The sequence below is a fragment of the Onychostruthus taczanowskii genome, unplaced genomic scaffold (assembly GCF_017590055.1).
Source record: "Onychostruthus taczanowskii isolate IOZ18803 unplaced genomic scaffold, ASM1759005v1 scaffold215, whole genome shotgun sequence".
NCBI lineage: Eukaryota > Metazoa > Chordata > Aves > Passeriformes > Passeridae > Onychostruthus > Onychostruthus taczanowskii.
Window position 1 is genome coordinate 43,267 of NW_024499407.1, and position 11,385 is coordinate 54,651.

At 52.9% G+C, this 11,385-nt stretch overlaps 1 protein-coding gene across 7 annotated transcripts in view; it reads left to right on the forward strand.

Annotated features, from left to right (window-relative positions):
- Positions 1–11,385, forward strand: part of PAX5 (paired box 5) — a 130,258-nt gene that overhangs the window by 1,464 nt on the left and 117,409 nt on the right. For 4 of the 7 annotated variants that reach the window (XM_041404564.1, XM_041404563.1, XM_041404566.1 and 1 more), the window contains exons 2-3: positions 4,153–4,318; positions 8,461–8,658. In XM_041404564.1, the coding sequence (XP_041260498.1) occupies positions 4,153–4,318; positions 8,461–8,658 (364 nt within the window). Of the gene's footprint in view, positions 1–423; positions 467–4,152; positions 4,319–8,460; positions 8,659–11,385 lie in introns of those variants that run through there. The other 3 variants (XM_041404565.1, XM_041404567.1, XM_041404570.1) reach the window with 2 other exon arrangements.

Here is an 11,385-nt window from a genome sequence, read left to right on the forward strand (position 1 = left end):
CGCCGAGCGGGCTGAGCCCCCGACGGAGCCTCCCGGGGCTCGGCCAGCGCTCTTGGATACCGCCACCGGCCGCGCGGCAGGACTCTTCGCTTTTTGAGGGATTCCGTTCTATTTTTCGCCCCTTTTTGGTTGTCTTTCCCTTTTTCCCTTTTTTCCCTTTTTAAAATTTTTTTTCTTTTGTTTGTTTCGTTTGGTTTGGGATTTTTTTTTGTTGCTTTTGGAATTTTTTTTTTTTTTTTTGGTTTTTTGCGTTTGTTTGGGTATTTTTTTTTTTTCACATCAACTCTAAATTTTTTTATTCGTTCGCTCGGTTGTGGTCGGTCTCCGTCCTTTTCCGCGGGCTCCCGCTCCCAGCCCGAACGCCGAGCGCCGCCGGCGGATCGAGACCAGCTCGGCGAGGCCGCCCGGCCCCGGACCGCTCCGATGGAAATACACTGTAAGCACGACCCGTTCGCAGCGATGCACAGTAAGTGCCTGCCCTTCAACTTGTCTGAGCGGCCGCGACGGGCTCCGCGCGATCGGGCCGAGCCGAGCCGAGCCGAGCCGGGCCGGGACGAGCCGGGCCGGGGCCGCTCTCCCGCACGGGAACGGCCGGTGCCGCTGCGTGCGGGCATCTCTGCGGGGCGATCCACAAACATCGGTGCGCAGGGACCCGCGCTCGCCTGCGGGGATGAATACACGGATGTCACACGCGTGCGCTTATTTTTTCTCCCTGAGTCAAGTATGCGGGAGAAAAGCCGCCAGGTATTTCCTGACGAGCGGAAAAGTTTGCTGCGCGGTGTTCTTTCTCTTTTTCAACGTTTTGAAATTCGTTAATTGGAAATAAAGAAAAAAAAAAAACACCAAACAACAAAAAACCCTCAACAACTAAAACGCCTAAAGAAACAAATAGAAGCCCCCCAAAACGCCGAACAAACTGAAGTAATGCGAAAGGCGAGGAAGATTTTTGTCTTTTTGAACCGCGTCACGATCGCGGCGTGGGGCGGCCGGCGAAGTTCACAGGTCGTGCGCGATGGGCTCGCCCGAGATTTGTTGTGCTTGAGAGGTCGGGGAAGACTTATCCATTAGCGCAGTGTTATGTGAAATGACATCTTCTCTCACGGCGAGTTAAACGCTGCGTTACGGCGAGAGATTGCGAGGGAATTTAAGGTAGAACTAATCTCATTTCCCGGTGCGCCGCAGCCTTTCGGCTCAAAGAAATTTGTTTGCAAAATAAATCACCGAGCTGCCGGATCTTCCCTCCGTCTCTGCCTCGTCGTCCCCGCTCATCTGCCCATTTCTCATCCCTCTTTCGCTGGGGCTGTGCAGAGCCGGGACGGTGCCGGGGCCGGGCTCTGCCGCCCCCGTGAAAGCGGACTTTCTTTCCCTCTCGCGGCATTAAACCGACCTCCGCCTTTATTTCTCAAACCAAATCACTTTTTTCCCAAGGCGAACTTTGAGGTCGGGGGGCCCGCTGCGTGCGGTGCGGGGGCGGGGTGGGGGTGGGCCGGAATCCCCCCGCCCCGGTGCGAACGGAACCGGAGCCCCGGGCGGGAGCAGCCGCGGCGCCTCTCCTTCGTGGCTGCGCAAGATCGATGTCGTCCTCAGGCATTCCTGGGCAAACAGAAGGAATAAAACCAAAACGCCGGCGCCTTTTCTCCGGTCCCGACGGCGGAGAAAAGCCTCCGAGGTCATTTGCTGCCAAACGATCTCCGCACCCGCGGCTCCTCGGCGGCGTGGGGGTGGACGTGGGGTCGGGACCCCCTTGAGAAAGGCGGAGGAGGACGGGGAGCCGGCGGCAGCGGGAGGAGCACGGCCACGGGGAACCGGGGCCGGGGCGGTCCCGAGCGAGATTTGAGTCCCTCCTGGCGCCGGCACGGTCCCCGCCGCTTCCCCGTCCCGCGTGGGCAGAGCCGCTGCCGCCTCCGTGCAGGGACGCCGGAAGGACGAGGCGGGCAGGGCACGGTCGGAGCGGCCCCGACCCGCGCCGGCGGGGCCCCGGGACGGCTTCCCTTCGCTGCCGCTGGCTCCCCGCCCGCCCCGGCTGCACCATGGCTCTGGGTTAGGCCCGCGGACCCCGCATCGGGGGCTCCCCCCTCCCGAAATAGCCCCCGAGTCTCTAGCCGTCCCCGTCCCTGCGGAGGGCAGGGGCGGCTGCCTCACCCCGGCACCGAGCCGCGGACGGAGCTCGATGCCCCGGCGCTGCAGCAGCCCCGGCCCGACGGGGCCCCCGGAGCGCAGGAGCCGGGCCCGAGCGCTGCCGCTGCCCGGGCTGCCGCAGGTTGCCGGCAGGGACGGCCGTGGCCCCGGCCTTTGTTTCCGCGCCTGGAGGGTCGATGCTCCCGGCCTGGGCAGGCCCGGCTCCCGCCGGCCTCCGGGACCGGGGACGGGCTCCAGGGCTGGAGTCGGCCCCTTCCCTGAGGAAGCAAGTCCTAACGATGCCTTCTCTAGCCTTTTCTTCCTGTTCTTTCCCTTTCTTTTCGTTTATTTTTATTTTTATCTAATTTCCTTCCTTCCTTCCTTCCTTCCTTCCTTCCTTCCTTCCTTCCTTCCTTCTTTCCTTCCTTAATTTCTTTCTTTCCCCACCCTGCGCCGCCGTGGCCTCTCTTCCTTCCTCCTCCTCTTCCTCCTCCGTCTCCTCTTCCTCCTTGACCTTCACCCGCCCTGCGGCCTCGGAGGACTCTGCTTCCCCCTCCTTCCCTCCTTCCCCCCTCCCCCGACCACCACCACAACATTTTCCCACTCGAACTGTCGATTCCTTGCCCTTAGAGCCGTGTGGAGCCCGGGGTCTCGTTCCGGGCGGGTCCCGTTGCCCCCAGCCCGGAGTGCCGGGACCCCCGGTACCGGCGCACGGCAGCGCGGCGCGGGCCGCTGCCAGTCTGCCTCTCCCGCACCGGCGAGGGCAGAGCAGGCTCCTGTCTGCTCCCCAGAGCCTTTAACATCCCCTCTTTCATGCGGGTTCACTGCGTGTCCTTACACTGTTGAAAGGTGTTTGCAAAGTTTGACAGCAGTTTATCAATGGTGAGATAACAAGATTAAAATAAAAATAGCTCTGTATACATTTTTTTTTTAAACGCTGAGGCATTTGGCTTGCCGGCTCAGTCAGTACAGTCCCAATCCTGCTTAAACAGACATTTTCTGTATTACTTTTGTTCCAGAATTGGCATCTGTGCTATCTCTATGGCTTGTGTTTAGCTTCTCCACCCCTCTCTAATATAAGTAGTTGGATGAATAACAACATAAGGGTTAATTATATTACCTTCTAGTACGGGGTATTAATGTGTGTTCATGGGGTTTACATAGTTTCACTGCTGTTCCTCCAAGTGGGTCGTATATCCCTTCAGATATATAATTCACTTTGCTAAACGAGAACTGTGAAAATCTGCTCAAAAAGGAGCCATATACTGGGCTTGCCCAAGTCCTCCTGTTTTATTTGTGGGATCATAATATCAGCCAAGACAGCTGTAAATTCTAAAATTCTAAGGGCAGAATTTCTTTCTTTCTTTCTTTCTTTCTTTCTTTCTTTCTTTCTTTCTTTCTTTCTTTCTTTCTTTCTTTCTTTCTTTCTTTCTTTCTTTCTCTCTTTCTCTCTCTCTTTCTCTCTTTCGTCTTTCTGTCTTTCTCTGTCTGTCTTTCTGTCTTTGTCTTTGTCTTTCTGTCTTTCTGCCTCTGTCTGTCTTTATTGTCTTTCTGTCTGTTTTTCTTGTCTTTCTTGTCTTTCTGTCTCTCTCTCCTTCTCTCCCTTTTTTTTCTCTTTTTTTTTTCCCCCCATTTTCCCCTTCCCCCACTCGATTAATTCAAGGCATCTGGGGAAAACCAAACCAAAACGCAGCGTGTTTAATTTCAGGTGTCCTTCTGTGCTTGGGCAGAGGCAGTGTGCGGGCTGCGGGATCACCCAGCCTTATTCTGGCGGCTTTCCCAGCCCGGGGCTGTGCGGGACGGCCGGTGCCGGCTCCGGGATGAGGGTGGTCGGCCCCGGGACCGAGGGGCTCCTGGTGGTCGTTCTCCCCTCCGGGCAGGAGGCTCCTGTCCCCAGCAAAGTGTCCCTGCGGCGGCGATGTCACCTGCCCGTGCTGCGGGGACAGCGTCCGGGTGGGCGGCTCGGGGGGCTCTGCCCTGCCGCCACAGCTGAAACTCTCACACGGCTCTTGTCCCCCTCCCCGTGTGTTCCAGGACACGGAGGCGTCAATCAGCTGGGGGGTGTCTTTGTGAACGGCCGCCCCCTCCCCGATGTCGTTCGCCAAAGGATCGTGGAGCTCGCCCACCAAGGGGTCCGGCCGTGTGACATCTCCCGGCAGCTCCGCGTCAGCCACGGCTGTGTCAGCAAAATCCTCGGCAGGTAAAGGGGGACGGAAATCCTGCTGTGTGCGACGGGGGAAAAGGGTGGGAGCCAGCCCCGCACCTGGGGGCTGCGGGCAAACGGAGGCAGGGCAGCCACTCCTGGGGGAGCCCTGTGTGTCTGATGTGCAAAGAAACAGCCAATATCCGCAGGTCTTGCTAGCCCCTGTCCCAGCTTCTAATTCTAGTGCAAAGTGCAGAATGCCATCAGTATTTGCTGTATATATATATATATATATATGTATATATAGTGTGTGTCCTGCACCTGTCTGCCCTGAACAAGAAGGGAAATATGGCAGTCATATTCTGCAAAATGTGAAAAAAACAGAACTTGCGGAAATTGCTTGTTTTGCTTCCTGAGTAGAACTCTTTTTAAACAATATTGTCATTACATATTTCATCAGTATTGCGGCATGTGCATTCATGCAAGCTATTCTGCAATCTATCCCATTGTTTATAATTAAACCTCTTTTTCCAGTCTTCTGCTGGATTAGGAGAGTATAGAACACCATGAGTAACTGGTAACCATCTTAAAGATATTTTGGCTACTTTGGGAGTAGCTCTCTGTTCGGCCAAGAGCTGCTCCAAACACTATGGCAACAGGATATTCAACACAGAATTAATATTATTTCCTGATTGCCGTTTAAAATTTGGTGTGGATTCAGGTAAAAAAACGCCATACTTGCTTTTTCCCTTTTTGATTTCTTAATCTTCTGTGCAAACCTCAACCTAATTTGTGTAAGTTACCATTTTCAAATGGTTTTGAACCCCAGGTATTCTTATATACTTGGGCAACTTATATTAAGGGCAATTCTTTTGTTTTTACAAAACCTTTGTCTTTATCACCTGGAAAAGTTAATTGCGGACTTGTTTGTTGTGATTTTACAGTTAATTTCATTGTTTAGCGTTTTGTTATTTTTATTTTAATTTTTTCCCCGGTTCCTAACAAACGTGCTTCCCTGGACACAGCATAGCTGCAGAGACGATTAAGGCACTTAATTTGCAGCAGCGCACGGGGGATGTGTTGATCCATCCGTGGCTGTGTTAGTGCTCAGATCTGCCAGGTCTCAGGTGCCAGTTTTGCAGTTCTTGTCTCTTTTTGCTCACAGGCACCTTACCTGTGCCTGAAGGTGAGCAGCAGCTGCACAGCCCCGCGCTCCTGCCTTGCCTCCCACCCCTCCTCGCTGGGCTGTGCCTTCCCTGCCACCTGCACGCACCTCTCCTGCTGGAGTTCTGAGCTCACAGGTGCCTTGGTGTAGGGAGGAGAGCTTCCCACGGCTTTGCGCTGCCCTCAGTTTTGTGCAGCCAGCACAGGCTCCTGCTCCTGCCCCTGCCTGGCTGACCTGGCTTGCCTGCTGATGCTCAGTGCTGCACTGGAGCTGCCACCAGCTCCCGTCAGGACCAGCACACAGCCTGGGAACAGGCGATCTCTGATGGTTTTACTTTGGGCACTTAGGTCTGCTGTTAGGTATATTTGCACTACAGAGTTCAGAGTGAGGTTCCGGAGCTCTGCCATTGAAGTTGTCAACAATAAATTGGAATTTCATAGCTCATTATTTTCCTAACTAATAATTACAGTGGGTGGAATGTCTCTGTAATTGCATCTCTGTGTGTATATGTTTTCTTGTATGTGTGCATATGTGTGAAAAGTGGGAATCCTTACGATAAATCCTTGCACTAGGAATTTTATTATCAGAATTTTTCAGTACTAGATGCAGTTCTAAAAATCCATCCAGAGGCAGGTAACCAGCTGTTGCAGGGTGAGTGAAGCTCTTACCCCTCAGAGGAGGTGCAGTGGTGGTGCCCACCCTACACCTGCCTTTGCAGCTCTCTGAAGCCAAAGGCCCTGGCCTGATGCACATGGAATAGCGCTGGCTGCAGCAGTCCCTGCCTTTAGAATGGAGATGGGAGTCAGAGGGATGGAGCCACGCAGCCTGCAGGCCTTGTGGCTGCGCCCAGCTTCGCTGCTGGGGGAGAGCAGGGGGATGCTGGTGACAGGGCAGGGTGAGGACTGTCCCCACGGTGATGCAGCAGGGAGCTGGGCTCAGCCCTGCAGGGCCAGCCTTCCTGGGGCTCTGTGCCTGGCCACGAGAGCAGGACGTGGGCAGAGCCCACAGCCTTCCAGAGCAGAGGTCCTGCTGCCCTGCAGGCACCAGAGCTGCGTCCCCAGGTGAGCTGATCACAGCTGCAGCGCTGCCGGGGCAAGGGCCCTCTCTGGCTGTCCTGCCGTGGCACAGCAGCATTCCTTTTGGGAGTGCTCCTCTTGGCCAGGCTGTCCTGGACTGCAGGGCACTCACCCTGGCCACTGCTGCAAGAATGCGCTAAGAAACGTTTGTGAAATCCACAATTTTGACTAGATCTAGGAAAATTGTGACTTGTTGTCTGGTAGTATTTGTAGTGTCTCCTGGCCGCGTTCTCCATCAAAGAAGTGGTGCCAGCAACATCAGCTTCAAGGTTTTGAGGCTAGAGGTGTAAGATTTTGGAAGGTTTATGGGCCACGTTTGCTGTTGTTTTGTCATGTCCTCATGGTAATGCAAGGAGAACTAAATTTTTCCCCTCTGCCTTAGAGCTCTCAGCATTTAGGGACAGCAGGAGTGTTAATCCATGTCTAACACTCAACTCCTGCCGTTACTGATGTTGCATAAATGGCTCATGGAGACTCATAGGCCTGAGTCAACATTTGCACACAAAGTATCTGAGAACATGTATGAACAATTTGGTGTCAGTTTCTTTAAAGGAACCTTAGGCCCTGCACACAGAACTCTCTCAGAAACACTGAAAAAGGGTAGCCAGGCAAAAATCTGGTGAACATGATTGCCTGTTTCAGGGAGGCAGGGAGGCAGACTTTGGCTGTACAGACTGTTTGTGCTCTGCTCAGGCTTAAAAGATGAGAGATTTTTTTTTTAAATTTTTATAATGGTTATGTCAGATAGTAGCAGGGAAAAATACATTAATAAGCAGTCTTATCTTCCTGCTTGGGAGTTTTTTCTGATCTAGGAATGGGGCAGAGAGCAGTTGTGACTGAGCTGCTGCGAGCCCAGCTCGGTGGGCACCTGGGTGAAAGGGGGCGCAGGATTAGGGCAGCTGGGGTGGTGGCTAATTAGCTGGGGTTTATTTCTCCTCTGGTCATGTGAAAATCCAAAGATACAGATAAGTTCAGGGCTGTGAGAGAGCCTCCTGTGTGCAGCGCCCTGAGTGCAGCAGGAGGAGTGGAGTCTCCTCCCCGGTGTCCAGTCTGGCCCTGAGCAGGGGAGATGTGACCCCTGCTCTCAGCAGCACGCTCAGGACGTGCTACCTGCAGGGCAGGGGCCTCAGCTGCCCTGTGTTACAGCAAAGCTGCCAAAAGCAGCCCATCCTGTGGGACGTGCACCAGAGAAAGCGCTCAGATTTGCGTTGGTTTGGGGATCCCATTCTCCGCCTGCCCTGGGGCACGGCACCTGCAGAGCTGCTGCTGCTGCTGGTGAAGATGCTGCACCGAGGAAGTGCTGGCCACAGAAACCAGCCCTGCCTCAGCTGGAGCCCTCCGCAGCATGAGCAGCTCCCTGTCCCTCAAAATTTGTTATTGAGACTACTGAAAACACAGAATACGTTTGGAAAAATATGAGCTATTAAAACCATAATATGCGTATTAAACTCGTAAAGCAGAAAAAAGACATGCTGGGGTATTTCTTCCAGAGGTGAAAATAAAATACAATATCTAGCCTTCATTTCACTTTGAATCATAACAAGCTGCAGATATTAATGACAACATTTCTGTAAAAACAGTAATCTGCTACAAAAGAGTCCACTGCAAAAAGTGGTCTTTGGTGTGATTTGTTTCCATTATTGCCAGTACTGCTGATTAATAACACACATTTTCAGTTAATTTTGGATCTCAGCATGCCCTTTAATCTTTCATTGTTTCTTTTGTTTTGCTATTACAGAAAAATATATATTGTATCCTGAGGCCCAATTCCAATTACTATAAGTTAATCTATTAGGTGATAAAGAACCACACAGGCAGGAAATGTGTATGTGAAAGTGAAGATGTTTCTCAGGATTTGCTGGGGTTTGGTTACCTTGAAATGATGTTCTCTATAAGTCTCAGAGCATGTTCTCTGTCTGTGTGTGATAACCAAAGCTTTGTTTTGGATGTTGTCCCAGGTATTATGAAACCGGGAGTATTAAGCCTGGAGTGATTGGAGGATCAAAACCAAAGGTCGCCACGCCCAAAGTCGTTGAAAAAATTGCAGAGTACAAACGCCAAAATCCCACCATGTTTGCCTGGGAGATCAGGGACAGACTCCTTGCCGAGCGAGTGTGTGACAACGACACCGTGCCCAGCGTCAGCTCCATTAACAGGTACAGCTGGGGTGGCTGGGGGGATGCTCCATGCAGGCACCCTGCCTCTGCCTGTGAGCAGGGCTGCGTGCTCGGGCTCTCTGTAAGAAAAGCAGCTTCCCCTGTGCCCCTGGGGCACTGGGGCCTGGGGAGCAGCGGCGGGCTGACCTCGCTGGCTGAAGCCCCACGGAGGATCAGGGTTTCCTAGGAGTGAGCAGGTTCTTCTGCCAGCCCTTGCTCCTTTTCCATCCTTTGCCCTGTTTGTGAGTTGGGGGGGACCTTGCTGGGAATGACCCTCTGTCATTCCCATTCCCATTTCCTACGAGCAAAGCCCCTGTTCTGCTCTGTGGGGTGAGGGCTCAGTGGCACAGAAGCTCAGATGGCCATTGAGGAGGGTGGCAGTCATCTGGGCAGGAAAGGACCCGAGGCATGGGTCTGAGGTGCCACTTTGTCACCTGACACACGACTGGTGCTGCTGACACTGGCCCAGGCCTGCGTTCAGAGTGAATAGCAATGGGGGAATTTGGTTGTTAGTGTCTGAGGGCCTCCACTGTCTGCTTTTTGCCTTGGGGAACTTAAGTGGCCTGGAATTGCTTTTGTGAAAATGCAGGGGAATCTCACTTGGAGACTGAGTCCCACGTTTGGGTGTTTTGCCATGGCTTTGCAAGTCAGGGCTGGGCTCACAGAAGGCTGGTTAGGGGCTCCAGCCTGCTGCCTTGTCCATTACCCTTCTGTGCCCACGGCTTCCTCCTGAGTCAAGTGATGCATAAGGAAGGAAAAACCCAGTGAAATACCACGTGAGACATCTCCAGCCCTGCCAGAGCAACAGTAAGGGATGAACACTTGCATGGCAGAGCTTTTGGGCACCCAAGGCCCTGGCAAGCAGGGTTTGTTAATTTTAACTCTGTCCTGGGCTTCCTCCTCACCACGCCGGTGAGATGATTTTCGCCTGTGCAACTGCATGCAAATTCTCTGAATGCAGCTCGCTATAAAATCTCTCATTTGCGTCCAGACGTGAAATAAATTGATGCAATATTCTTTTATTGGCTATCCCAGTCTGATTTGCATTCATGGAGTTGCCGCTTGAGCAGCCGGAGTGGCTTCCCCAGCGCTAGGGGAGAGTGCAGCCCTGCCTTGATGGGCTGAATGTCGAGTCATGTGGTGGTGGAATTAAAAGAAAAAATGGGTCAGTCCACGTGCAGCCTCTGCTGCTGGGGAGCCCCTGACCTGGAGGCTGCAGAGCCTCAGCAGTAACTCCATGGACATGGTGTCTTCGGTTTAAAGAGGGTTTGAGAAATATTGCAGACACCAGGAAAACCAAAGGAAAAGATCAAGTACCTAAGGAAAACCCTGCTTCCATTAATGTCAATGACTCATGAGAGAAGCATGGCTGTTAGAAGCAGTCCTCTGCTTGTGTAGGAGAATGTCACGTGTCCTCCAAAAAAACTACCAAAAAGGGCAGTCACAGCTCTAGGTAAAAGGGAGATCGAAGTAGCTTCCAGTCATATTTTGAGCCTTTTTCTGTGTTCCTCTTGCTGTGTCCTTGCATGTTTCCACACTCACAATGCCCACACCCCTACTGCCCTTGTATCAGACACCACTTCATGATCACTCACCAAGTTTTGGCTGTAAATCTAATTCTTTCTCATCTGCTTGTGACTCTGGCTAAGATATTTCCCTTTTCTCAAAGCCTTGCAATCACTTTTAAGAAATGCATGCAATCTGTTTGAGTCAATCTGTTTGCCCAGATAATTGTTTTTGCCAGCTTAGGAGCTCATCGTGAAAACCCAGTCTGAACAATAATGTGACAAAGAACCTGAAATTCACGTCAAAACTCTTGCCTTTAGCATTAAATCCTACAGTTCCAGCAGTCTGCGGGGTTTATCCTCATACTTAAAGTGAGAATGCTTTGGGGCTTTGCCGGTGGGGGAGGACGCAGACCCCTGCACTGCTCCTCCCGCGGGGCTGCACTGCTGCTGCCGCGGGGCTGCACTGCTCCTGCAGAACGCCGGGTTCGGGGTTGGACTCGTGCAGCTCATCCCTGCCACCGAGGGGGCCTTTCAGCAGACAGGTTTGAGCTGCTGCCTCCATGTAGCAGTGAATAATAATAATAATAATAATTAACTAATAACATTAATTTTAATAATAGGCTTCTCTTCAATAGCAGAAGCAAGTCTGTGTGGTTAAGACTTAATTAATCATTGTGATTAGCTTTGCTCAAATGGGCTGAGAGCTGTCCAGCTGCTTTCAAGGGCTCCAGTCTCCATTCCTCCAGAGATAAAGATGTTTGTGTGTCAGCAGGCCCTGGACACCCTTCTTTACCACGACAGCCTTGTGCAGTGGGCTGTTTGACCACAGGGTCCTGTCTCTTTGCTGTGCTCCCCACCAAAGCTGCTGTCCCAGCAGCTCCTGCCCTCACACTGGGCTGGCTGCTCTGGCTCTGTTGCTGTAACCCATCTCCTGGCTGTGCCTGACGCCCAGCAGCTTCACCCTGGGGCTGGCAGCTGAGAGATGCCTTGTGGGCAGACCAGACCTCTGCCAGCCTCCACCAGACTCCTCCAAGGAACGCCAGGGGAAGGATGGCAGTGCATCCTTTTCTGGGATGGAGCTGGGTGTCACCAGTGGTGGTCCCTGGGCCTGCTTACGGGGGGCTTGCCAGCACAGAGCTGCTGTGAATTCCTGCAAGTTCACCCCCAAGCCCTCTCCTCTCCTCTCCTCTCCTCTCCTCTCCTCTCCTCTCCTCTCCTC